The sequence below is a fragment of the Solea solea genome, chromosome 2 (genome assembly GCF_958295425.1).
Source record: "Solea solea chromosome 2, fSolSol10.1, whole genome shotgun sequence".
Taxonomy (NCBI): domain Eukaryota; kingdom Metazoa; phylum Chordata; class Actinopteri; order Pleuronectiformes; family Soleidae; genus Solea; species Solea solea.
The window spans coordinates 5,930,161-5,957,965 of NC_081135.1; the positions used below are offsets into that span (position 1 = coordinate 5,930,161).

Consider the following 27,805-nt stretch of genomic DNA (forward strand, 5'->3'; position numbering starts at 1 on the left):
CTCATGGAGATTTAGGGAAAGTTTAAAATAACATTTAAATGACACAAATATTAAAACGGTGCGGAGACATTTGAGCCAGTTCACTGTTGTATTGTTGTGGCTGATCTGTGTTTAATGTGTGTGTGGTTTCTAGGAAGTGTGGGCTTGCTGGTGTGAGCTGCTCCACTACCTGGAGCTGGAGAACGCCTTCCTGGACCAGTTGGAGCAGAAACTAGACGAGACAGAGAACCTGAAGGGAGGACCAGAGGAGCTGCAGGAGGCCCTGGATGTGAGTATGAAGAGGAAGGATAGGACACACACCTTATTTTCTAGGAAAATAATGTGAACATCTTACTTGTCAACTCAATTTAATGAAAGTGAGACATAACTGTATAATAATGGATTATACTTTGCTACTGAGGAACCAAAAAATACCTTTTGAGGAAATTTAGCACATTTATACTTAGACTTTTAGTATTTGTTGGTGAAGCATAAAGAAAAGAGTGGACAAACATGTACGATAATAATTATAACAGTAACAGTGATGTACTGTAGTCCAAAGAGTGTGTTTCATATAAGATAAAGATGGGTATGTATAAGAGTTATTAATCAGTGATTCTTGAGAAAAGAGACAATACATAAAAGTCATAGTTTGCATTAAAATAAAGACATTCATTATTTTTAAAAGACTTTGAAACTTCAATGAGTAAGACCTGTGTATAATCAGCAATTTCACCTAAATATGTAGAAATGTGGCTGTGCTCAGGAAGAGGTCACAGTGTAAACTGTAAAAATAAGTGTAAAAATGCATAAATATCCATATCAAATGAATTTAACGGTTTCATAAAGAGAACTTTATCGTAAAGGATAAATGGCAGTTTTAACAAAAAGCGCTTTAATGATAAACCTGTTCCCTTACATGACTTTTTAGCTTACACCTGTGATTACATATATGTAATTAAAATCTAGTTAAAATTAATGTAGCGTGTTTTTTTAAAAAAAATGTGCCCCCAATCTCAAGAATCATTGTAACAAAAATACAATGATTAAATAGCTATTACAGTTATTTTTCTACATAATTCTGATTTTAAGATGAAGGTATTTTCTCACCACACTCCGTCACCCTCTCCCTCTCACACACTTCAACTTACTTTATCCAAAAGCTCAATTTGTGGATTCTTACTATAACATCACATACATAACTCTATCAACTTCATACCTACTACTGAAAAAAAAAGCATATCATGAAGAAAAAAGTATAGAAGCAGCCTGTAGTGTATTCATCATATGATTTAAATTGTCAGTCGTAAATAAAGCAAAAAGCATGTCATTTTCTATGGTTAAGTCTAATCAAATAAAGCTATTGGTATTTCTTCAGTACATGTATAGCAGTTCCTTCCATCTATCATTTATGCGACACAAATGCAGAGATCAAGAAGCAACCTGCCATGCTTCTTTTCAAAGTTGTCATCGGGTCAAATAAATATGAATAAGCTCAGTGTGACGCAGGTGAGAGGAGCATGTTGGCTCATAGCTGTAAAAATGCAAGGGAATATCTAATTTTGTCTTGTTTGTGAATGTCTGCAGAGCCTGGAGCTCCTCCTGCGTCACCCAGAGGACAACAGGAACCAGATCCGAGAGTTGGCCCAGACACTGATGGATGGAGGAGTTCTGGACGAACTCATTCAGCAGAAGCTCGATGCTTTCAACACACGATGGGATGAACTTATGGCACGGGTAAGATATACACACCGAGTCAGACATGCTCTATTCAAAACGACATAATTGGAATCAATCTTATGAAGTTAATTATTCACGTATTATATTGAAAATGAAATGATTTATAAAAGCCCTGGTGCAGTACATAATTTCACTTAAATATATGCTTTGTATCTGATCTAAGCTAATGTTATTAAGAAGACAGTAGTTTAATCCACTCCCAGTTCATCAGTTTTAGCTCTCATGTCCAAGAAACAGCCTTGAACCTTGAAGGTGCTTAGATTGTGTCTTATCGTAAGTTATCGCTCTTACTATTGTACACCACGTCTGGTTATAAGAATATGTGAGTAATTAAACTTAAAGTATATATCATATATTGGCATATATCACTCTTTCGGTACACCTTTCTTATTCCACGTGTGTGCGCATTATTATTTGTACATCACGCTTCACCACTTTTAAGCTCTTCTTCTTACTTTTCCCCTCTTCCCTCTCTCACTGCCTTTTCTTCATAATTTGCCTCCCTCGTCTCCTCATCCTCCTCCTCTTCACCCTCTGCTTGCTCCCTTTAACCACTTCCTCTCCCCATGTCTCCCTTCCTCTCCATCATCAGCTGCCATGGGCCCATTGTCATCTGACAGAATACACACACACACACACACACACACACTTGGTCACTCCGTACCTACTGGGTTGATCCTCCCTCGCAGCAACAGATTAATGTTCCTCTCACTGTCTGATAAGCCTCCCTTTGTTTCACGGCCCATCAGAGACAGCGTGTGTGTGTGTGTGTGTAGGTGTGCGTGTGTGTGCATGCGTGTGTCATGTTCACGTGTAAAGCTAAGATGTAAGGTTTTTACGTGATGGAAGAAAGTTGCTGTCTCTATATCTAATGTAGATCACACCCTGAAAGAAATTAATCAAATCATGTCATACGGGATTTAGTGTGTTGTCAGTAGGTGGCGCAATAACTGTCACTCTTAATTTGCATGTAGATGTTCACAGTGGGACTCTCACCTCAGATGTTTGGGAAAAGTACAGTCACATTACGATATCAACTTGAATATAGCTTGGTTTCCATGTAAAGTGTATTTTACATTTTTACTGAAAGAAAATTGCAAATTCATGTTTGTTTCCATCCTCAGTTCTTAAGCGAATATTGGGAGTTCACTAAGACAAGCAGTAGGTGGCACAAAAGTCATGATCATCACCGCAGGATAAGATGGCACAACTGATGATGACAACTCTCCTACCTGGAGTTTCAGTCACATGATTTCCTTCAGATGCTGAATCTGTTTAAAAACCTTTATGTAATCTTTCAATATTTCCTTTTTCCTTTTTTTCATGTTTCCATCAACCAGGCTTGAGAAGCCCAATGTATGAAATTGAATGTATAGCATTAAAAAAATCTCTTTCCTATCCATCTCCCTTTTCATATCCAAAGACAAATATGATTATAATATTGAATGCAGTGGCTTAGTGTCAGCAATTTTTCTTTAGCTTTAGATCAGCAGAGCATTCTGTGGAGTGCACGCATCCAAACAAAAGCGGATATTAGATCAGTGTCCCTCATGTTTAAAAATGACTCCAGCCCATGTGTGCAGCAACAAAAAAAAAAGTTTCATCACATCCTCATCTGCACTTCTTCACATTACAGAGCCTCATTGGCTGTTTTAATTTTAGCTTCTTGGAACAGCCAAAAAAAAAACAATAATAAGAGGACGTGCAGTGTGGCGAATGCTGCACTCGCTTTGCCGATGGCGTTTCCAACACAAGACGGTGTTGCAAACAATGATCTCCTATCTCTCTTACTCACAATGCCCGCCTTTGTCCCTCAGTGTGTGTGTGTGTGTGTGAAAGAGAGAGAAATTAGTAATAATGGAAAACAGAGTGTTTAATGAGAACATGTAGTCATGAGCTGACAATTGCAGGGGAAATGGAGTACATCGCCACAGGGAAGATTGTTATCAGTGTTGCCTAAATATTTAATCTCACTTAAATTCTCATTTCATACATTATAAACTAAGACATGGGAGTGGGAATGGTGCATCCACATCTAACATTCCCAATACTGAGGAGGAATCATGTGCATGTTGGAGAGAAAGAGCTGCGGGTCAGAGCTAAACTTAGTCATTATCCCTTTGCATGGGATTAGCGTGCTCACCTGTAACCACAACATGCACTCTGTCTCTGTCTACGAGCTCACACAGGGTTATGATGTAATTGGTGTTTTTACTAGTTAATCCTGTGAGCAGTCACCGGGGTAAAGGAGGGAAGGAGGGAAAGAAGGAAGGAAGGAATCACTTGATGTTGTCAAAGTGCCTGATGCTTTGCTGACAACAGGCATCAGAGGATCTTTCATTATCGGTGTTGTTAGAGGCGACGACAGCCTTGATGTGGCCGGTGACACGGAGGCAACATGAGAGATAAACCGAGGAGTCCTTCCCTCAAGAGGGTACACGCCGAGGGAGTGTGTGTGTGTGTGTGTGTGTGTGTGTGTGTGTGTGTCTGTGTGTGTGTGCACAGTTCATTGTAGGGCGATGTGTAGATATAGTATATGGTCAGAGTATGTATGAGTGTGCGTAAGTGTGCGTGTTTGTGGCGTCTAAAGGCAACGCTAGACCTTTTTCCACCACAGATATTTTAAAAACAGGAAAACCACAAATTACATGAACAATGGCTCTGTTCAGTTCATGTAAGTCAGGACTAGTGGAGAGATACTGAGCTCAGTATTTGGACTTTTTCCCTTCACAACTTACTCTACTATTTGTTTGCCGCATTGTAATTCAAAGTACTGCAACATGTCAGCACTTGTTAGTACGATACAATATATTCAATACTGGTTTAACAAGGGATTTTGTTGATGATAAACAAATATAATTGAACCCGATCGGCAGTTTTTTATTTGGCTGGATTTTCTTGATTTAAACATCAGCAAAATAAAGGGCTAATGAAATCTGACGTGTGTTAAATTGAGTTTGTACACTGTGGTTCTACACAATGTAAGAAATCTATATCTCCCAAACCACCTGAGGACTCTTTAAAGGTGCCATGTCTGACTCTTGTTGCTACCTTGTACTGCTGTGTACATCTGGTCCGTCTCATACAACCCAATTCCTGTATTTATAGCCTTCCTATGTGTGTGTATGGTTTTTTTTTAAAGATGTCATGTATTTGCTGCTTCTCCAGGCGGCGCTCAGGCAGAAGGAGCTGGAGAAGAGTGCGCAGTGGGCCAGGGAGAATGACACGACGCTGAGGCAGATGCAGGACTCGCTCACCAACACAGACCGCCACCTCACCTCATACCTGGCCGACCACATCGACGCCCAGCAGATACCACAGGAGGCTCAGGTAGCGTTGCGCTGCATCGCACTGTGCAGAAAGTCATTTTTCAGATTACTGTATGTGGCTGAGGCCTGTTTTCTGGTGCCGCTCTATACATTTAAACATGCAATTCCGGAGTCTGAGTTTTATTAGTTCCATTTGGTTGAGATAATTGGATAAATGGATTGAGAGATTATGTCCATGTGCACTGTCGACTAGCCCTAATCTCTCTCTCTCTCTCTCCCACTCACTCACACACACACACACAGAGAAGGGGGTGAGAGAACGATTTAATTAGAGTGCTTGTGTTGATGAGCATTTGTGATTGCTTTGCACTTGTTATTTAGACAGTGTGTGTGTGTGTGTGTGTGTGTGTTAAGGGGGTTTACCAAACTTATCAAAGTTTGAATGCTCTCTCTCCTTGCTTCTGATTGCCCCCCTGTGGTCACCAGAGGGAGATACACTGTAAATCCCTTTAAACGTTATTGCCTTTTACTTTACTTTCATGACAGACCTTATTCCCATTCACTAACTTATACTCTTTATGAATACAGGTTTTCATTTATAACAGCAGCCATTTTGACAGGATTATGCAGGAAAAGCATAATGATAACATTAATGGTCACTCATTCATTTGATTTCTAGTGCCCTGTCAACATGCATGAATTTGAGGAGCTGTGTTTGTTCATGTGCAGAAAATCCAGGCTGAGCTGAGTGAATATGATGCAACCTTGGAGGACATGAGGAAGAAGAACCAGGACAAAGAGCCATCCCAGAACATCATGGGACAAATAGACCTCACACAGGTTTGTTTGTTTTTTCCCTTTACATTTTGCTGTACTGTCAACATTGTAATGTATTTGTTACAAAAAATATTACGTGGTCTACTCAGATTTGGAAGAACACACACAGAACCCTGTGTCTCGTTGCCTTCTCATAGAAAATGCTGACCGGCGTGTGGACAAAATTCCGGCTCTTCCAGAAGCCAGCCAACTTTGACGCTCGGCTGGCTGAATGTGAGCGTGTGCTGGCTGGAGTGAAAAGTCAGGTGGGGATGCTGGACATCCGCAGTGTGGAGCAGGACGTGGTGCAGTCACAGCTGGACCAGTGCATGGTTGGTAATTGCATCACTCTGGAAAACGGGTAGATGAATAAATGGAGAAATGTTCTATTAAAGTGATTGTTTAGTTGTTTTGAAGTGTCGTTGTATGTGGTAGTTACATGTAGTAGGCATAATACATACCCAACACACCTATAACCAGCATAAGACATGGTGGCATGAGCTCAGTGGAACATGGCTGCCGATTTTCAAAAGATTTTAGCCAAACAAAAGGTCCACCAAATAAAATCTACACCTGCTTAAGTTTGTGTTATCTTAAGAATATATTCAGTGATTCATCTCACCATCAAATTGCCAAATTGTACAAGTTTTAACAGTTCAGCCTTTCGTTCAGTGGCTAATATCTGGTCTTCCTGGACTAGCAACCATGTTTTTAGTGAGAGCATGCAACCACACAAAATAGCAGAACGATCTATTTGAACGATTCCTTTATATGTGTGTGTGTGTGTGTGTAACAGAAGTTGTACAAGATGCTGAGTGAAGTGAAAGGAGAAATAGAGACGGTGATAAAAACCGGTCGACAGATCGTCCAGAGGCAGCAGACTGAGCAGCCCAAAGATCTGGACGACAGGGTGACCGCCCTGAAACTGCTCTACAACCAGCTGGGAGCAAAGGTGAGCCCGAGCAATGCTAAACAAGCCAGACTGATCGTATAGATGTATTCACTGTTTCGCCATTGTTTGTGCACGTGCGTTTGAAGGTAACCGAGAGTAAACTGGAACTGGAGAAGAGTCTGAAATTGTCGAGGAAGCTTCGTAAGGAGCTGAACGGACTGACGGAGTGGCTGGCCGCTACCGACGCCGAGCTGACCAGGCGCTCTGCCGTGGACGGCATGCCCAGTGACCTGAAGGCTGAGTTGGAATGGGCTCAGGTATGACACACTGACAAAATGCTTGAATCGCGCTATAGAAAGATGTGAAATACTTTCATTTCCTGATACTATTCATTATTTACTTGCTTGAATGATACAGCAGGTCCACTAGCTAGACTTCTCACAAACTCAAACTGTATCTCTACAGTCCAACTCAAGTTCATGTTGGAATTTAATTTAAGATTGTTTCTTTTAAATCTGTAGGTGGTCTGGCTCTGCAAATCTGCTCAGCTTATTATTTGATCAGATATCCACTTATATATACTTGTATAACCTTTTTATAAAATGTGCTCCAGTGGTTTGAGGTTGTTCTTTTACATTACATTTCCTACATGTAGTTTCCTGGTTTCTGAACTTTGTTAAATTAAATTAAATTAAATGAAATTAAATTTAACTTCACTTCGCCCTCCTCTGTGTCTCGTCCTCTCAGTCCATCCACGACGAGACAGAGCGGCGGCAGCCACAGCTGCAGGCCGTGGTGGATCTCGCAGAAGCTCTCAAGGCCGTGCTGCGGGGCCACGGGGGCCTCGTAGATGACAAAGTCAGTCTGCTGCACTGCAACTGGATCGCGGTCACATCCAGAGCAGAGGAATGGCTCAACCTGCTGCTGGTGAGACAAAGAGAAATAAACAAAAAGGCTTGATCCATGTTTCTGAAGCACTCTTGTTTTCCCTGACTCCAATACTCTCAGAAAAACTCATAAAAGGTCTAACCGTCCCTCGTCTCTCAGGATTACCAGCGGCAGATGCAGAAGTTAGATGGAGAGATAGAGGAAGTGAACAGATGGATTGATGGAGCGGAGAAAAAGATGGATGACATGGACGGCCAGGGACCTAATGACGCAGTGCTGAAGGTTGTAATGTTTTGTGCTTTGTATGTCTCCATCATTTCTCCACTTAATATCAAAGGTCTGTGTATGAAAAAGATGTGATGTTTCTATTGATCCTCATAGGAGATGAGAAATGTTTCACTGTTTTTTACCAAAATATGCTGTTACTCACGGTCAGTTTCTTTGACCACAATATGTGCTTGGACTGGAAGCTATTTTTCAGTTGCATTTTGAGGCAGCTGTCACTCCTTCCAGAGAGAGCCTCTCTGACAGGCGGTGTGCTTGTGTCCTGCAGGTTTTGCGTGCAGAGCTGGAGCTGATGAAAGGTAAGATGGAGGAAGTGAGGGCTTTGGGCCAGGAGCTCATGTCCACTAGGGGTGAGAACTGCCAGGCCCAGGTGGGACCCAAAGTGCAGCAGCTCAACCAGAGATTTGACACCATCGCTCAACGCATTGCCTCTGGACTGGTAAGGAAGTAAGACAGTGATACCCCATGAATGCTATAAGATTTAGAAACTTATTTTAGATTTAATGTTAGTTGATGCTGAATACAACTCTGAAATCCAAACTTTTGAAAAGACTCTAAGACAAGCACTCTCCAAATTCACTAAATGTACATCAAACTCCAACTAAATAGAATCCAAACTCTCCCTAAATTTACTTCAAAGCCTCACTAAATAGACTTCAAAATGTCTCGTTAAATATACTTTAAAACCCTCAATTAGCCGACTTCAAACTCTCACACTAAATTTGCCTCAAACTCCCTCTAAATCTGTGTCAACCTGTCTGACTAAATTTACATTCTCCCAGCCACTAATGATGTACCTTTCACTGTGTGTGTGTGCATGTACGTACGTGCGTGTGGCAGACGGCAGCATCAGCCAAGGAGTTGGAGCAGTACCACAGTGAAGCCCAGATCTGGCTGGCACTCCTGGAGGAGGAAGTGAAACAGGGGGAAAACCTAAAAGAGGAGGACTTCCAGGAAGACAAGGTTTCATCAATTAGCCACTTTGATTTGATGTTTTATTTATAATGCATGCACTAACAAACAATATGTACGTGTGTGTGTGTGTGTGTGTGTGTGTGTAGGACTGTGAGGAAGGTGCAGTGAAGGAGTTACTGGTGAAAGGAGAGAATCTACAGAAGAGAGTTCCGGATCTGGACAAGAGAGAGCAGATCAGACTTAAACACAACCAGCTCAACAGCAAGTACAACACTGTCAAGGTAAAGGCTGGGTGTCATCACAGTACCATTCGGGTCTCGGAGTTTCAAGTCGTGTAACTATTTCCATAATAACATGCATCATCATCATCATCATAACTATAATAATACATCAGAATACACAAATACAGCAACTTCCCCACATTTTTATATTTTAAATACAATGACAACACTCTGTGGCTAAATCCCCTTAAACACCTGATGCTTTATCTTAGTCTATACATAAAAGTGCATTTGAATGAAAGTGGTGATCTCCAAGTCATTTCAGCATGTGTGTGTGTGTGTGTGTGTGTTGCAGGACCTGCGTCTACTCAGGAACAGGAAAGCGTTGGCGATCGCTCCCCAGTGGTACCAGTACAGGAGGAAGTCACATGACCTAATGGCCTGGCTGGATGATATTCAACGCAGTGTGGACCAACTGCCTGACCCCCCTGAGGGAGAGCGGGTCAAGGTGACAACACACACACACACACACACACACACAAATGCACATACGTGTCCTGCATATAGACGTGAAACAAAAACATTCATATTTAAAATCTGTGTCTGAGTCTGTGTGCTGCTGTTAATCTCTGTCTTCCTCTTCATCTCACACTTTGTCTGTCATCCGTTCTCATCCTGCATTTTTCTCATACATGCTGACCTTTGTTTTTCCTTTGGTATTGTCTTTATCTCCTTTTCAGGAGTTTTTTTTTGTTTTTGTTTTTTTAATCAAAGCTTGTTCTGAAATGACTTTCTCTATAATTGTTTCAGGAAGTCTTCATATCGCTTTAAAGAAATAACTACAGATCAGATCTGGTCCCTGTAGAAGACTGCGGCTGTTATTATATTTTTTTTGTTTGTTTGTTTATCTGTTTTATTTTCTATTAGACCCACTGTTGGAGGAAAAATTACCAATTAAACTGTGTTTTGCTAACATCAATAAATCATTGCTGAAATACTTCTCAGGCAGCTGTATAATAATAATTTATTTATTGATTTATGTAACAGCAGATGTCAGTTGACCTTGACAATGTTGTGATTGTATGTGCCACTATGTTTCACTGCTATATACATTTAAAGACAGATTGCTTTTTTGAAAAAAAGAATGGTTTCATTCTAAATGAAAAAGCTGCTCTTGTTCTGAAAATCCAACAGCAGCCGATATGACATGTTTTGGCAGTGAAAGCGCAGGTGTTAGTGATCACATTAATGACGGCTCTGTGCAGTTAATGCAGGTCAGGATAATGTGAACCAGTGTGCACTCTGAAACTGAGGAAGCTAAATGGAACTCAACCGTAAGTCATTTGATTACTTACACCTGTGATTTCCCTCCATGACGGGTCAAAATGGCGTCCGTGCAAAGATCCCATTACAATCGCAGTGTCTCTTCTAGTATAAAAATAGATTTACCAGGTTGTCCAGGTTAATTTGACCATGATTTATGGATGTTAATGCAACACTGCTCGGCTCTGTTTTTAATGTAGTCAAACAGAGAAAAACGGAGGAACTCCAGTTTGACTCGAGCTTTTTTCTGCTTCCCATCCTGACTGTGCGTGTTTGTCTTTCACTTTCAGATGATCACTATGACATTTCGCTAAGCGGGCCTCTCTCTGTCTCTGTCACTCGCCTCAGACTCACCTGTCATTGCTGCACCTGAGACTTCACACTGTCTGTCTGTCTGTCTGTCTGTCTGTCTGACTCTGCATTTGTGCTTCTTTTTTTCCCCCCCACACTCTTTCATTCACACACAACTCTTCCTCCTCTGTACTGGCCAATGATTGTATTCCTTTTCAATATAAATAAAGGCTTAAGGCAGCATATGCCTCTGTTTAAATGCAGCTACATACATTATCAATATACAGTATGGATTCCTTGTGTGTGCAACAACTGGTTTCTTGTTGCTTTAAAGGTCCAGTGTGTAACACACTTGTGTTTTTGTAATAATTGAATTGCCATAAAATAAAAATAATTTGGTCTTCGTAGACTTGGAATATATTTTTATATGCAAACTGTAGGCAAGGGCCACACTTTATGGAGGCCAACACTTGTGATGCAAAATGTCTGAAATTGTGCAGCAAATGATGAAAAAAGTTATCTTTTCTGGTATGTGAAGGCCACCATAGTTCCTTGATGCTTTTGGCAAAAGGAGGGGTGAGCATAGGAGTCCTCAGTTTGTCACACTATGCAGTATCACCACTAATCCTTACACACTGGACCTTTAAATAATCTGGTGATTCTTTGTCAGAATGTGTACTTGTGAGTATAAATGAGTGTGTGTGTGTGTGTGTGTGTCTATGTGTATGATTGCGTGTTTAAGCACATCCACATGCCTCTCTACTTAATATTCCCCCAATCCTGGAGTTCAGACAATAGCAAGTGACCACCTGGTTGATTTCATCCAATAGGAAATTGGCTCAGAGTTCGACAAGAAGAAGGAGGAGCTTAAGGAGGTGCAGGGCTTAGCCAATCAGCTCTCAGAAGCTGGAGCCGCCAATCTAGTGGAACCCCGCCAGCTACAGCTCAACACGCGTTGGGCTGAGGTGGAGGGCAAGTTCATACCCTTCAAAAGACAATGTGTGAGTTTCACTATAGGCACAACTTCTTTACAGTATGTGCAGTACTAACTGAAACTACAATTATAGTTTTACTAACAATCAGCATGAAAGCTCTAATATCATCTACCCAAAATGAGTTCCATTCAAGTGTGGTTTGCCGGCACCAGTCGGTTCCACATTCCTCTTTTATTGTAGGAGCTTAAATCCACACACACACTAGTGAAGACGAGGGTTGTAAATCCATGCAGGTCTGATTTTATAAGACAGCTTTCCTATTGGCAATCAAACAGAAACACATTTGGGTCGACTTCAGTTCTGACAAATACAAACTCTCCAGGTGGCTGATGACGCCACCGCTACATTTGCCAAGAATAAGACGAGACGACTGATGCCAAGCAGGTGGTTAGATCTGTTTTTGTTTTGAAAGGCATCAACTCTGCTCCTGCCAACTATGCTTGCCATTCACACTACCCCAGTATTTAAAGCCCTCAGAGACGTTTGTCCTAATATTTGACAATAAAAGCGTTGTTGAAATCCTTGCTGGATTCACGATACTGAAACGCAAGAGTGCTTTTACTTTGAAATGGGTACAGAAAGTGACATCAATTCTCATGAAGAGCAATGTGGCTCCTCTAATTTGTTAACACGTGTCCCTGAAGGAAAAGCAAACACGTTCCATGACATAGACATGCTGCTCACACATCTGGCCATTGCCTCACTCTGTCCAGAGTTCAAAAAGTTGGCCTACCTAGTACATTAAGCACCACAGTTACTATAAAAGCAGAATATGCAGAAGAGTAACATTGACCTTCTCATTTTATTCTTGGCAAGAAAACAATAAGGCAGAGTTTGTGAAATTTAGTGGAGTGTACTTAATTCAAGTCATTAACACCAAACATCTCTCTATTATTCATCCAAAACAGTGTATTATTGTGTAAGGCATTTTTAAGACTAATATTATTCCATATCTTTCTTATTGTACAATCAAATCCCATGAGCAAAGTCCAAAACTAGTCATGTCGTTGTCTTTCTCTAAGTACTTTCCAGCAGCCACAGTCGACTACTGTCACTTTTAATATGTCAGTTAAAAAAAAAGAAGAGAAAACGGGAGGAAGTACTGCTTTTTGGGGGAACTATTTTTAGTTGTGGATTAAAGCAGTGACATCACTGCTCGTGTGAATACTTGCAGCAGCAGGATGGTGTGTGTGGGCATGAGTCAATATGAAATTATGTGTGTATTCTGTGTTAATGGTAATTACATGTCACCCAGTGCAGCAGTGTGACTCACTGAAGTATTTTAAAAGATTTTTGGAAACAGTGGAGCTCTATCTCACAGAGAGGACAGTTTTACATCAGGCTTTAAAGGTACACTCAGCAGTCTATTTGTTGTTATTGATCAGTAATCCATATACATTTTCAGCATAATGTAAAGTAAGTGTTCTGTGAGAGAGAATATTATTTCAGTACCTCCTCTGGAATTTGTCTGCAGCTTATGCTAAATCTGGTTTGTGACAGTAGATGGTGGAAAGGTTGCGACTCCAGCAGTGACAGCATACGTTTCAAAGTAAATGTAAAAAACACAGGGCTTCTGGTCATCTGCTGTGTAGGAGTTGCATTATTAGAGTGAGTCTGTCCGTGCTTAATTGATGGGAGGAGCTCTGGACAGAGAGCAGCTCTGCAGCTCCTACTGCAGCTTTTTTACATACATGCTGTTAGTAACTACATTTGGATCTGCACATGGGATTTGTCTATCATCAGAAAAGTGTAGCACATCATCAGACATACAAATATATGATCAAAATAGTTGCAGTATATGTCCAAAGTGTTAAAGGGTTTTCATCACACACTGCACCTCAATTTAGTTTTCAGAAGTGATCCGAATGACCCTCTAATTAAATCTGAGTTGCTTTTTTTTTTGTTTTTCTTTGCTACATTCTCATTGACATGTCTTCTGTGTTCATGTGACACTTGTTCACATGTTGGAATCTCATTGATTGCTCTGTCTGACTCTTGTCACTGCATGCGCCCCCTCCTATGCTGACCGATCACATTATACCCCGGCAGTTCCCTGATCTGCCGATCCGTGAAGATGTACGTATCCTGTCAGCCTTTCAGCCAATCATAAAACCGAGTCAACCACATGGTTTTAGATCAAATGATATCAACTCCGAAACTTGGACTCAATACATGTCGTTACGTCAGTGTACATTTTGTTCTCAGATGCGCTTAAGCGCATAATTATTGTCATTTTTATCTTTTATCTACTAAAACGCCAGTGGCTCTTTGTCAGTGATGCTCTGTTTGACTGAGAGCTGCCTGGGCCACTGAGCTGCTCCACATGTGCTCTTGAGACACTTCAGTGCTTTGCTCAAGAATGTTTGAGCAGCATTTGTAAGGAGGAGGGGTGCTCTTCATTTCCCACAGTCTCTGAAGATCAAGTCTGTAATAGTACATGCACTATAAAGTTCAGTTATGAGATTTTAAAGGTTATGTAATTCAGGTTTTTTTAAAGTGTAGGTTGAAGATTGTATAAGGTAGGGATACATATTCAGTACTGACTGAACTGCTTTATCCCACTGTTAAAAACACTCACTTTCCAAAACCAAAGTCCATGGAGAAAATCTGCCTCACAGTATCACAGCAGCTGCTGGTTTACTGCTGTTTCATTTGATAAGTTAGTGTCACTTAGGTAAACTCAAACAAAGGATTTCAATCACCAAAGTCACAAATAACACATTTCAACTTATTGATGGAGTTCAGTCAGTGTCCTGTGATCTAAAATTGCTGAATTCTTCTATGGACTTTGCTGCAGGGAGTGAAGGGTTTAGAAAGCCACTCAAACTTCAGTTTTCAGTGAGAAAATATTGTGAAATAAACCTAAATCACAATTAGCAACAATTTATTTCAAAAAGAAATTGTTAAAAAAAAAAAATAATCACTATATGAACCAGTCACCAAAGAGCACTTGAGGAAATGTCTCCGTCATGTTCCTCTCACTTCACTGAGCAGCAGTGTAGTGTTGCAGCATGCTGCTGGACATGCGTCCATCCTCAGGCAGTGGTTTGGACACAGTGTGTTAGATGTGTGTTGAGTCCAAGTCAGTGAGTGGAAAGAGAGCAGGAGACGAGATCATGAGAGTGCGGGAGAGGCACATTGTCATTCTTACAGCTTTATGGTTTGCACTCTCTGAGGACACATTCACACCTGGGGTCCTGCAAAAAAATCTTTGTATCTGAAAAAGTAAGTCCGTTTAAAACACAGCATTGATTTAAGTGTTAACTGGCAGCAGCCGAGGATTACTCAGGCTCGACATAACAATGACTGCTTGAGCCAAACTTCCTGTTGAATGTGAAAGTCATTACTGACCCATTGACCTGGGAGCTAAATTTATTTCCGACACAGTAACCAGCTGGGTGTTATTCAGCTATAAACCCAGACCCATGTTAAAGAATCACAGTGTCTCTCTCCCTCTCTCTCTCTCATTGTATAGAGCTGCTGCTCTCTGCTCAGTAACACACAGTGAAGTCACAAGCACATGAACACAATGTCACAATGGCTTCAATGTGAAGTTACCTATGAGTTGGTGTGTGTCTGTGCATGTGTGAGTGTTAACAACAGGTAATATTTACAATAACATGGAGATCAATGTGTCTGACACATCAGGATCTCGATACAACCATGACAGTTTAAGCATCAATATGCATCTTTTGTAGCCTTTAAGGGATATTTCAGGGTTTTTTCTTAAGTGTGTTTGTATGAGGTACTGACATTTAGCCTGAGACAGGGAAGCTCACTCTCAATAAAAACACATGTGCCAGCAAGGACACAAGGAACAGCTTTTAACCACTTAACAAAAGGCTCACCTAAAAACATCTACACCATTTAAAACCACTACATTTTAAGCATATGTTAGAATCCCCTCAGTCTTTGCACTAAAGTCCAAAGAGAAAATCACCAACTTCACATCACAGAACTGCTGCCCCCATCAGTATGCTAAAATGTGATTTTGGTGTATGAAATCCTTTGATTGCATTTAAATAGGTGCCACAAAACCTTATTTATATAAACACTTATTTTCTCTATGGTGTGGGAAAGTAAGGCGTTTACAAATGTATGTCTCCCGACTTGAGCAGGTGTAGATTTTATTAGGTGAGCTAAAATATATTTGGCTTGTCTAACTGCTGGCAGCCATGCTTTCAGTGAGAGCAAGCCTCAGTGGTGGGCAAGGCGCAGTTGGTACCGACTGTGTCTGTACCTCATAAAACCGCACTTCAAAAAAAAAAAATGGAAGTATCACTTTAAAAAGGTTTGAGCTAGTATTGAATTTTGATTACATCAATTGAACTCATTCAAATCCCAGATCTGTGACATAGTGAGTCGTCTTTCCTTGAAGCAAGCTGGGTTAGAAGAAGCATGAACTACATACTTAATTGAATCTAAACCTGTTATTGAGCCTGTGTTTGTTTCTACCTATGCCTCCCTCTGTTTGTGTGTGCGTGTGTGTTTGTATGGGTGTCCAGGACTACCTCACAGAGCTGCAGGCGTTGCTGCGTTCTGTGTCAGAGACGGACTTCAAGCTGAACTCCCCTGAATACTGGCCCGCAGCGTTTTATAACCTGCCTCAGCAAGAGCACTGCCTGAAGGTCAGTGTTTCAGTCGGAAAGCTCCAAACAATATCTGTGACAAATTTATGCCATAAACCATCAGGTTATTTACAGAGAGAAACTGTAGAAAATAACACATTATTCAATTGTATTATATTTAATTGGGAAATACTTTGTTTGCATTTTATAATTTTTACACCAAGTAGAAATGTCATGCCTTTATGTTTATTGTTTCATATTCTTATATTGCAGGTCTTGTTATCCTTAAATGTTATATTGATTATTAAAATAATGGTGCAAATAATATATGGACAGTCAAAATTACCACTGTAGCGATTCTGGTAGTAATTCTGGTGGTAGTAATTTGTCAACTAAGTGGTGTGTTAAAGGGTTAAAATAATGAAAATTAAACAATATGTTATTTAGTAGGACTGATATAAGCTAAAACAATAATGGCACATATAAAACACATTGTATGTATAGTATTTTAGAGAGGAGCTCTTTTAAGGATCCATTTGATCATAACCTTTTATCACATCACCTATAAAGGCTTGTTACTAATGTGATGAATTGCATTTACCATAAGCTGTCCTCTTTGGTCTCATCCTTCTGTGTCTCCTTCACCCACACAGGAGGTGAAGGCCAGTATTGCTAAGCTGCGAGGTCCGGTGGAGACAGCGCTGGCCCGCCGAGAGGAGATGGTGTCGGGCTCACGACCTCTGGAGGGTCAGAAGATCCAGGAAACTGCCGTCCTCCTCAACACCAACTGGGACAAGCTGAACAAGCTCTACCTGGACAGACTGAAGTAAGGACAGAACATAAAAGAAGGAATCGCTAGAAGGATGGATGAACCTTGTCATATGTAGTTTTATTGACTTAAGAGTTTTATCACTTCACAGAAATAAAGTGGGATTGTTACGTTCTAAAGTCACTGTATTTCCCCTCACTTAAAGCACTTAAACGTTAACACCTGCTTTTTTATATAAGTCAGGTATGTCACTAAATGTGTGCATCAAACCAGAATAGAGAAAAATGTGATCTTGGTAACTTTGAATGTCAAATAATTGCTTTTAAGTATAAATAAAACTGCAAGGATTTTCACACAGTCTTTATTCAGAATGGTTTAAAGGTAGAAAACATCAAGCAGGATTTCCTACAGATTTTAGCCACTGATCAAATGGCGTACCAATAAAATCTACAACTGCTAAATCTATCATATCGTGAGGACTAGAAGTACAGTGAGATAAAATGTATTTTTAGCTGGCAGGGGTACAGGAACTTCTGGTCTACTGCTGCCTCATTTGGTAAATTTGGATTACTTAAATACATTTGAACAATGTGAACATGTGTGTGTTTGCATTTGTGCTTATTAAGGCGTTGGCAGGACTGCAACTCCAAGTGGCAGAAGTTTGTGTCGGATCAGAAAACTGTGGAGGGGTGGCTGAGTGAAGCCGAGAGCACTTTAAAACTGGATGAGACAGAGCCTGCAGCACACAGACAGCATCTCAGGGTAATACACACACACACACACACAGACACACACAACGAAAGCTGCTAAGTGTATTCCACATGTGAATGCCTCACACATCATGTCCAGAAGTGTTCTTTGGCAAGTGGCATAAGTCCAAAAGTTCTGTCAGCACTCTTGTCTTTCTGTTGCATAAAGCCCAGATGCTTTATCAGGGTTTGATCTAGTAGCACATATCAAGACCTAAAAGAAATCTAGTATATAATGTCATGACATGACAGTTTGGAGTATCAACACATGTTATCTCATTGAATCCATCTATACATCCATTTTTAAACCCGTATCTGGAGTTGCTACTTCTCCTGGGACACCCTGAGGCATTTCCAGTCCAGTTGACACATATCTCCAGTATGTTCGCATCCTACCTTGGGGACTTCCTGCCACTTGGACATACGCTGAAAAAAGATCTCCAGTGGAGGACACTCAGGATGAGCTGGCTCCTTCTGACATCTCCCTCTGAATGTCTGAGCTCAGACATCACATTTAATATATTGTTCATTTGGTAGGATTTATCACAGTATCATCTGCATATAGATAGATAGATAGATAGATAGATAGATAGATAGACATGACATCATTCAGTTTTCTTTTCAATAATACATTAATGCAGTAATGTACATTTTACTGTGAGCTGTGAATCTGACATGGTCATGTAAATGATTCATAATATGTGCGCGTGTGTGCAGGACCTGACGGAGGCAATACCCGTCCAGGAAGTGGTGCTGGGCAGAGTGAACTCCTCAGGAGAGGACATCAGTCAAATGAGCACACCAGATGACGCCTCGCGGCTTCGAACTCACCTCAAAGTGCTCAACACTCGCTGGGTTAACGCCTGTCAGCAGCTCAATGAGCACAAGAGGAGGTGTGTGTGTGTGTGTGTGTGTGTGTGTGTGTGTTTGTTGTGGTGTTTGGAATCAGTGCTGATGCAAGTCTTATTTGATGGTTTAATCATCAGCTGACAGTGGGGTGTTTTCAGGGAGCGGCTTTTGGGTTTTTAGGGCTTTTTCTACTGAATATCAAATGTATCCAGAAATGATTGCATTTTTGCATCTTCAGCAATAATGAATAGTTATTGTTCTGCTTGACAGCCATTTTTGTGTGTGTGTGTGTGTATAATTGTTCTCTGCACCATATCTAACCCTCTTTCCACGTCTTGATGTGGTCCTCCTTCAGGTCATCAGAGGCACGTACGGCAGCAGGGCAGCTGCAGGAGGACATGGGCTCCATGCTGGGCTGGTTGGACAAGGCAGAGGGTGTCCTGGCCATCCCTCTGCAGCCTGCAGAGCCTCAGCACATCAGAGACACTCTGGACAAAGTGCAGGTACGATCGAGACACAACACAGCAGTTTGTACAATCAGCTGATTTCTGTGTGTGTGTGTGTGTGCCCCCTGATTTACATCATTTAATGTAGCTGCTACCATAATGAGATACAGCTTTTATTATTATGCTCAGCTTTGAAAAACATGTATGACTGTGTGGGCGTTGGTTCATTTAATTTAGAGATTGCTGTGGTGTCCATTGAGATGCTGTAAAGTTTTATTGCGACATCCAGCATTAAGAACATGTAATTATGTGTGTGTGTGTGTGTGTGTGTGTGTGTGTGTGTTAGGCCCGTGTGGATGAGCTTCCTTCCAAGCAGGTGGCAGTGGATAATCTGAACTCCAGACTGAGGCAAATACAACTTCCTGCGGACAAACAAAAAGACATCAGGATCGTCAACAATCGCTGGGCTCAGGTCAGTGGTTACTACTGTCAACCCCACAGCACGACAGTTAGTTAGCATTGAAGTATTAAGTATTTTTAGTCATCAAAACATAGGTGTCTACTGAAAAAGAACTGGGTCAAACAATGCCATAAGCCAGCAGTCCCCAACCACCGGGCATTTGGTACCGGGCGCACAGAAAGACTGAATAAAAATGTTGTTATTGATTATTAGAGTTTGAAAGATCTTTTATTTTGAAAATACGCTTTAGCTTACAAGCTGGCAAAAATAAGTTAAATGTCTTAGCAGAGCTTTATTTGGAAAGGGAAAAAGGTTTTGTGATTTCGATCATGCAGGGAATTAACAAATACTAGAGTTGCAGGATAATGATGGTGTCCAATAAACCTGAGGCATCGTGAACCATACGTCAACAGTGTTATTGCGTGTTTAGGTTTCCAGGGCTTTGCCAGAGCGCCAGCTGAAGATTGAGGGTTTGTTGAAGGAGTTGGAGAAGCTGCAGGGTCAGCTGGACGACCTGTCAGCGTGGGCATCCCACACCAGAGCCAACCTCGAACACAGCCCAGAGGAGCCACATCCCAGGGTAGAAAAAACACACACACACACAACAATGTGTTTTTCCCTAGCATAGACCTTCATTACCATTCTGGCTCAAATAAATCCTGAAATCTGTTTGTAGATCATTGAAGAAGTGCAATTTAAACAACCAGAGGTGGAAGAGGTTTTGCTGCGAGCTGATCAACTCTTCAGGGACATTCCTCCCTACCACCCAGACAAGGTGAGTTAATCAAACAGTCAACACTGAAGATTCTTAAGACAACAGCATTAAGAGATAGTTGTCATGGTACACAGTATTTTCCGTTGAGAAAATATGTTATAAAAAATTAGTCTTGGTAACGTTGACTGTACATTGTCATGGCTGATGACCAAAGAACACATTTCACTGTGCATTATTTCCTGCTGTTTCTTCGGAGGAGTCCAGTGCATGAGGAACTTTGCTTCAAACATTTCATCACACACGCATTATGTATTTTATTAATATATATAAGAGAACTTTACATCTTCTGGAGATCAAAGGGATGAACATATTTGCCTTTTCCACATAAAGGCCTTTGATTCCATTTGGACAACTCAATTATCCGTGAACTCTGTGTGCGTGTTTGACTTTGTGATAGATGAAGTATACCAAGCTGAGAGAAGACTGGACAGTGATCCTGGAGCTGTTGAGGCAGCACAAAGAGAGAATGGCTGCTCATCTTGTGGCCAAAAAAGCCCGTAAGTCTCACTTCTTATCCACGCGGTTGACACGTACACATTAAGAATCCTTTGTGTGTGTTTGACTGCACTGATTATGGGAAAAGTTTGTATTTAAAGGGCTAGTTCAGGTTTATTACAGTGTGGTTGTATGAGGTCCTTGCAAAAAATCAGTGTATACGCTCAGTATGCTGCTTGTGCCAAATTTTAGACACTTAAGATAAGTCTCTGAAGTCTTAAGTATACTTTTGATGCTTTATCTTACCGTTAGACAGCCTTTACCAACAGGACCAACACTCACTCCTAGCACCAAAATCCGTTGAGAAAATTATAATTTTTATATCAAAGATGCAAGCAAGAGCTGATCCACTGCTGCCTCTATCAATAAATTCAAATGTCCTATTTTGCGAATGACATGTTTTCATGTTACCCCAGATAAATTAACCCAACCAGATAAAGGTAGTCCAGAAGTTTCTGGGTCCCTTTTGAGCTAAACATGCAGATTTCTTTTAATATGGAATTTGGTGCGGCAGGGGGAGCAATTTACAAACTTAATTTTCCCGTTAGAAACGGTTGTCTGCGGGATAAAGCTTTTCAAGATAGCATAGACATAAGCAGATTTTGCTAGGTGAGCTTTTAGCTTTTGTTTTTTCCATGTGTCCATGCTGGCCACATCTTTAAATTGAAAGCAAGCCTCTGAATCGCTCCACTGAATAATATGTTTGCCTCTTTAGACAGTTTTTCAGCTAAAAATAGAGTTTGTCAACTGCCTATTTTCCACAAGTCCATCGTGTTATTTTCTGACTTTAGTGTCCTTAATTCAGATTTACATACATGACACAAACCTATTAAACGAGGTAGAATTAGAAAACTGATATTACTGTTACCTCACAGTGTCTTTGACGTGTGTGTACTAGATGAATCTCTCACAGGTAGTTCGATGCCTGACTCCGCGGCGTTGGCTCACTTCAACAAGTCGTGGGCGGAGCTAACCGACTGGCTGACCATGCTGGACAACATGGTGCAGAACAAGCGAGTGGTGGTGGCCGACCTAGAGGACATCAGCGAGAACATTGGCAAGCTCATGGTGAGGAACTCAGGAACTCACAAGTATCTGGATCAGAATAAGAAGCGAAATTTGCTGAAATGATGAGCGTGTGTTTTCAGGAATCACTGCAGGAGCTGGACCATAAGCGCCCCCTCCTGGAGAGACAGGTCACGGCGGCCCAAAACTTGAAGAACAAAACCAGCAATCAGGAGACACGCAACGCGATCACTGAACGCAGTATGTCTCTCTCTCTCTCTCTCACACTCACACACACACACACACACACACACATGGATATCATAGCACCACCAGCCGATGTTACCAAGCCAACACAACCTCCATTGAACAGAAATTAATGCAAATTCTAGCAGTCTTTATGGCATTGTGGGACAACACACACTGATTTTAATTCAACAGCCAAACATTGAACACTACTTTAGTTACTTAAATAGATACAGGTCCCAGCGATTCAGTTCATGTTAAAATTCATCTTAACTTAGAGTTAATATGCAGACACACATGTACATCATTTCTGTTCATAAAAACCTAATGAATCAGTCAAAGAGAGAGAGAGAGCAGGGTAAGGGTTGGCTGAGGAAATCAATGTGCTGTGCGGAGTTCTTCAGTGAAATAAGATTTTTCTCACTTGAAATAGCAAAATAAGACACAAATAATAGAAAATCTATACGTGGCGGCGAGAGGTAATATTGTGGTGGTGGCAACAAATAAATCAACGTATGGAAACTGTGAAAGTATTTTCGTGTTCATGATGAGACATTAGGAGGTCAGAGGACATCAGCAGAGTAGGCTGTTCTCCAACGTGACCCAGAACGTATCTGTGGTCACGCTCCTAAAAGAAATGAGGCCAAATACGTCTCCATCCACCGTGTAGTTTATATCTACCCTTCCATGACCTTATGATAGTGCAGGAATCTCTTTTGAAATTACGGCAGCATGCCGCTGAACTTCTCCTGAACTGTAAGTAACTCTGCTTTTCCCACAAAGGGCTATAAATAATATACAAATAACAGTATACACCCCACAAAGAACACCAGTGCTTGGACACGTTATAAAAATCAATGTGTGAGATTTTATTTTCATGAGGAGGAAGATCTAAATGATTATGACTGTGAGATTTAGTCGGAGCATACTGGGCCAGAGCCACCGTTAGCCATTAAAGTCAGGAAAAACAAGGGATACCTGAGGGAAATGGTAGAGGAGTAAGACAACATATGACAAGCTGTTGCAGCTTTTTCTTCCCACAAATACTCAGTGGAGCAACAAATGTGGATTAATCTGCTGCTGAAAATAGTCTCCAACAAATATGCTAATCCCTTGCCCCCATAGCATCCATTTGTTGTCCATGTGTTTGTATTTGAGATTATAAGTGGGCTATTCAGACTTTTTATGGGGATCCAAGTTTAGCAAGTTAGTGAAAACATGCCACAACAAAAGCTTGTGACAAAACGAACAACAAAGTAGAGCACGACCTCAGAAATGATCATTTTAACTTTCCATGTGTGGCATTTGCTTTCTCTCTCTTTGTCATCACAGTTGACAGGCTTCAGACTCATTGGGAGGACTCACAGACCAAACTCTCTGATAGGACGAAGCAGCTCCACAACATGCTGCAGGACTCCACCGATTGGCTGGACGCAAAGAAAGGGGCGGATCATCACATCATGCGGGCCAGTGAGAGGCTAGAGTCCTGGCAGGAAATCACCTACACAGCAGATGCACTGAAGAGACAAAATGCTGAACTAAAGGTCTGCTGCACATTACTTCACATCACTTCTGCCATTGCGGTTATCCTTTTGACATTCAGAATATACAGTATATTCAATCATATGTGTCTCCCTCCACAGCTCTTTGTGAAGGAGCTGCAGCAGTGTCAGGGTCAGGTGGATAAAACCAATGCTCTGGCAAATAAACTGCTGACGCTCTACGCGAATGATGACACGCACAAGGTCACCCAGGTCAACGATAACATGATGGCAACATGGACACACATCAGCAAACGGTACACATACTGTGAATGAGCTAGGGCTGTCAAAGTTAATGTATTAATCGTTGCGATTAATACAACCGAGTTTAACGTGATAAAATAATGCGACTAATAAGTAGGTGGCAAACGAACCACTCTAGGCACAGATAGTGTCCGTAATACGCTGGCAGCTGCCCGGCTACTTACCTACCCTGCATGTTCTGCTCACTCTCTCTCTCTCTCTCTCAACACATGTTCTTGTTGCATACAGGATGGCAGTCATCCAGCCTTTATTTTAAGATTACCTGTGTAGTTATTTGTTTAAAAAGAAATTAAACAATGGTGTCTGAAATGCACACTGTCTGATTACTCATTAATTTAGTCATTAGAAGAAAAGCCAACCTTTAATCGCGTTTATTTTGGTTAACACATTTCAAAATGTGAGATTAATTAGTTAATTAAGTATAAACACAATTTTACAAATCGCATGCAATGCCCCTATTTTACTTATATTTGTTGCTATGCAGATAATTCAGTCATTGGAGCTTGTTTTCTAATGAGTTGTTAAATGGTGAAGAGACAACTATCCATCCATCCATCCATTTTCTACCACTTTATCCTCCACAGGAGGGTCGCGGGGGATGGTTTAATACCACTTTTTTGTGTCTGAGTGGATACTGATATGACACACTTTGATTTGTCCACTTTGATTGATCAAGAGGACTAAAAAGATCAAAAAAAGTCATACAGACTGTGCCTCTGCAGTGTTTCAGACAGGGAGGCTGCTCTGGAAGCTGCTCTGCGACTGCTGCAGCAGTTCTACCTGGACCTGGAGAAGTTCCTCAGCTGGCTGACGGAGGCTGAGACAACTTGCAATGTGTTAATCGATGCTACCAACAAGCAGAGACTTCAGGAGCAGCCTGAGGCAGCCAGGAACCTGCTGGCACAATGGAAGGTGGGCCATACACACACTAACACACACACACAGACACACACATGGCTTCTCCTCACTCTCCTGTATATCCCTGTTTCCTAGTCTGTTCACTGCTCCACTGAGTGATTTCCAGGCCACACATATTAAGATGGGACCACACCACCTGGTTATTTGTTGTGTGATTGTGACTTTGATTTTCTCAAAAGGTTTTCAAAATGGGAAATGAACAGATGGTCTGAAAAAAGAGCCAAACAATTTCTTTTTTCTTTACATAATCAACACTTATAGCATGTTTCCACCGGCTCTACTCGCCTCGACCTCATCTCGCCTCAACCCGGCACGGTTAAGTTACGTTTCCACTAGCATAGTACCTGGTACCAGCTAGTTTTTGTAGTACCTGCTCTGGTGAGGTTCAAAGCGCGCTGAGTAGATACTATGCGTGACATCGCCAGACCGCCTGCCGCTGAGTGGTTAGAGTGCCGTCACGGGAAGAGACGACCAACACAGAAATCAAGCCGAACAGTAACGAAATGTAGATCAGTTAAAAAGACTTAATAATCCTAAAAATGTGGGTTAATCTCCAACAATTACCAGGGAAATGTCTTGAATCTCAATATTGAACAGAGGAATCTTATCCGCTGGGAAAAACATATATATATCAGTATCAGCATATCGGATACCAGCAAAAGATCTAATATCTTACACCCCGAGTTTAAAGTGATGTGGTTGTATGAGGTACTGACACATAGCTTGACCAGTGCATGCCCCCCCTGCTGGATCCCTATGCCAAGAACTAGGCTTGCTCTCTCTCTGAAAATATGGCTGACACAGGGACACAAGGAAAAACTGATTTATACCACTTAACAAAAGGCTAAACTAATAAAATCTATACTGTCACTAATATCTTAAGAGTTATGCTCGCCATCTTTTCTTGCTGTTAGACGGCCTTTTTCAGCATCTCACACATCTCACACTCCTGCACCAAAGTCCATAAAGAAGATCTGTGTTTTTAGCTCACAAGGATCCAGGAACTGCTCGACTACTGCTGCTTCAATTGGTGAATTTGTCGACTAGATTAAGGATGAAAAAGTGGAAGTCACAAAATAAAACAATTCCTGTTGGAGGCAGCTGTAGAACAACATCTCCTATGTGCCATGATCTCTCAATTTGCTCTCTCTTTGGTTCAGAGAAACACTCAAGACCGTTATTATCTTTGTCTTTTATTGTACAGTATGTGCACCTATTGGCATGTGGATGTTGAGAGAGAGTTGAGCACTAGCTGTTGCAGACTTTCAGGACATTTCCACTTTTTGACCCAGAGTATAAGACAGTTTTCCTCTTCTCCGTGCTCTGGCTGGTATGACAGGAATCTTGACATGGCAGAACAGAGGGATTTCATTGGTCAACAGCTGCTCTGCATAGATAAAGGCAGAGTTCCCCCCCACTGCATTGTGGGTGGTGAAGAGAAAGCTCTGTTCTGTGATAGAACATATTTTGACCCTCGCCCTTCACCCGGGCACCCACACGCTCTTTGTGGTGCAGCACAGTAACACACACACACACACATACATACACAGGTTTGCATAGCTATACTTCTTAGGACATTGTATTGACTTCCATTTATTTGAACAGACTAAACAAAGCAAAACCGAGCTTAACCAGTTCCTCATGAGGACCAGGTTTTAGGCTTCATGACGATTCCTGGTCCTGACAAGGTCAGTGTTTATGCCAGAAACGGTCCTAAAGAGGTAACAAATACAACTGCAAACACACACACACACACACTCAGTCACGGGCAAACGTAGGATTTTGGAAATGAATTTTTTGGAACACTGCTGCAAATTCACACACACACAACTCAGTACAACAGCAGCACTGTGTGCAGTGCTGAGATAGTCTTCTGTGTCTAATTATAATGGCGGACAGTCGTGCAGCAACTCACACTATCTCGGGCTACGACACTGTACACAGATAATTTTTAATTGGAAAATGAGCACACTCATCGTTTTATGCACCCAAAGTCTCTTTTCCTCATCCGCCCCTCTCTCTCTGTCCATCTCACCCCCTTCCGTCTTTGTAACTCAGTCTGACTCACACTCGACAGCTCCATCTCCACTCTTATGTGTAACTAACTCTCCCTCCACGTCTCCATGATACTCCCTCCCTCGCTCTTCATCTTCACATTTCTCTCTGTGTCACACACATTTAAACAGAGGACATGTTAATGCAGCTACACTGGCAGCTAATCTTTAGGGAGTAGAGGGAACAGATGAAGCAGATGATGAGGATTCTTGACTTCTAGTTTGTGGATACCAGAGTAAAGTTTGGAAGATGCTGCGCAGGAAGGTCTACCATGTTCAGGTTGGATAAGAAAACCAAGCACTTTGTACTTGTATAAGTAATTATAGTTCTTTTATCTAACTTTTCTTTATGGTGAATGTTGGTCTAAATTAATTATTTGCTGAAATATAAATTTGTTTTCAAACTTTCTATATTCATCAAGACTTTTTTTCTTTTTAATGAAAACAGTCTAAAAGTAAGTTGATTGTACTCTGTCCTCAAATGTGGACATGCTATTCCATAAAATCTGACAAAATTAAGTTGATAATGAAATGTGAAACTATTAATTTAGTGTTAAGATATTAAAGTTCAAGATAAATGAAGGGACAGCGCTCAAGTCGACGCACGGTCTATCAAGACTGGGATCAGCGAACATTTAAATCAGATTTAGATTACAGGCAAATCTGTAATAGACTTTGTAAAGCCACAGTCATCAGTCTAACGCTGTTCTTCACCTTCACTGTCTTCTGTTTTTTTTTTATTTGTTCTATTCTTTACTGTGTCCTCTTCTTTGGCGCAATGACCCATTTTTCCTTCAGGTATGATTAAATTTTCATGTCATCTAATTTATCATAAAAATTCCAGTGAGTGGAACTTCCTTTAATATGATGTTTTTTTCTCTTTAAGAGCTTTATTCTAATCTGAATATAAGGTGTGGTAACACGGCCGATACAGGAACAGTTCATTTAAAGGTGCAAAATGCAAAACTGAGCTCCAGCATAGATGCAATCATGAGAGTATGCAAAAAAAGTTATCAAAAAATACTAAACATATTCATAAACATATACATAAA

The 27,805-nt window shown here is 41.1% G+C and overlaps 1 protein-coding gene across 11 annotated transcripts in view; it reads left to right on the forward strand.

Annotated features, from left to right (window-relative positions):
* dmd (dystrophin) overlaps positions 1-27,805 on the forward strand; it is a 234,985-nt gene that overhangs the window by 147,334 nt on the left and 59,846 nt on the right. For 6 of the 11 annotated variants that reach the window (XM_058622682.1, XM_058622687.1, XM_058622685.1 and 3 more), the window contains 29 exons: positions 134-268; positions 1,567-1,716; positions 4,888-5,049; positions 5,718-5,828; positions 5,963-6,136; positions 6,601-6,756; positions 6,843-7,013; positions 7,444-7,623; positions 7,744-7,866; positions 8,138-8,308; positions 8,710-8,832; positions 8,931-9,065; positions 9,361-9,513; positions 11,450-11,620; positions 13,664-13,690; positions 16,120-16,242; positions 16,836-17,008; positions 17,578-17,713; positions 18,418-18,593; positions 18,905-19,052; positions 19,342-19,467; positions 19,886-20,035; positions 20,132-20,230; positions 20,628-20,727; positions 21,624-21,793; positions 21,874-21,991; positions 23,309-23,520; positions 23,620-23,774; positions 24,504-24,693. In XM_058622682.1, the coding sequence (XP_058478665.1) occupies positions 134-268; positions 1,567-1,716; positions 4,888-5,049; positions 5,718-5,828; positions 5,963-6,136; positions 6,601-6,756; positions 6,843-7,013; positions 7,444-7,623; positions 7,744-7,866; positions 8,138-8,308; positions 8,710-8,832; positions 8,931-9,065; positions 9,361-9,513; positions 11,450-11,620; positions 13,664-13,690; positions 16,120-16,242; positions 16,836-17,008; positions 17,578-17,713; positions 18,418-18,593; positions 18,905-19,052; positions 19,342-19,467; positions 19,886-20,035; positions 20,132-20,230; positions 20,628-20,727; positions 21,624-21,793; positions 21,874-21,991; positions 23,309-23,520; positions 23,620-23,774; positions 24,504-24,693 (4,218 nt within the window). Of the gene's footprint in view, positions 1-133; positions 269-1,566; positions 1,717-4,044; positions 4,154-4,887; positions 5,050-5,717; positions 5,829-5,962; positions 6,137-6,600; positions 6,757-6,842; positions 7,014-7,443; positions 7,624-7,743; positions 7,867-8,137; positions 8,309-8,709; positions 8,833-8,930; positions 9,066-9,360; positions 9,514-11,449; positions 11,621-13,663; positions 13,691-16,119; positions 16,243-16,835; positions 17,009-17,577; positions 17,714-18,417; positions 18,594-18,904; positions 19,053-19,341; positions 19,468-19,885; positions 20,036-20,131; positions 20,231-20,627; positions 20,728-21,623; positions 21,794-21,873; positions 21,992-23,308; positions 23,521-23,619; positions 23,775-24,503; positions 24,694-26,930; positions 27,034-27,805 lie in introns of those variants that run through there. The other 5 variants (XM_058622684.1, XM_058622686.1, XM_058622692.1 and 2 more) reach the window with 3 other exon arrangements.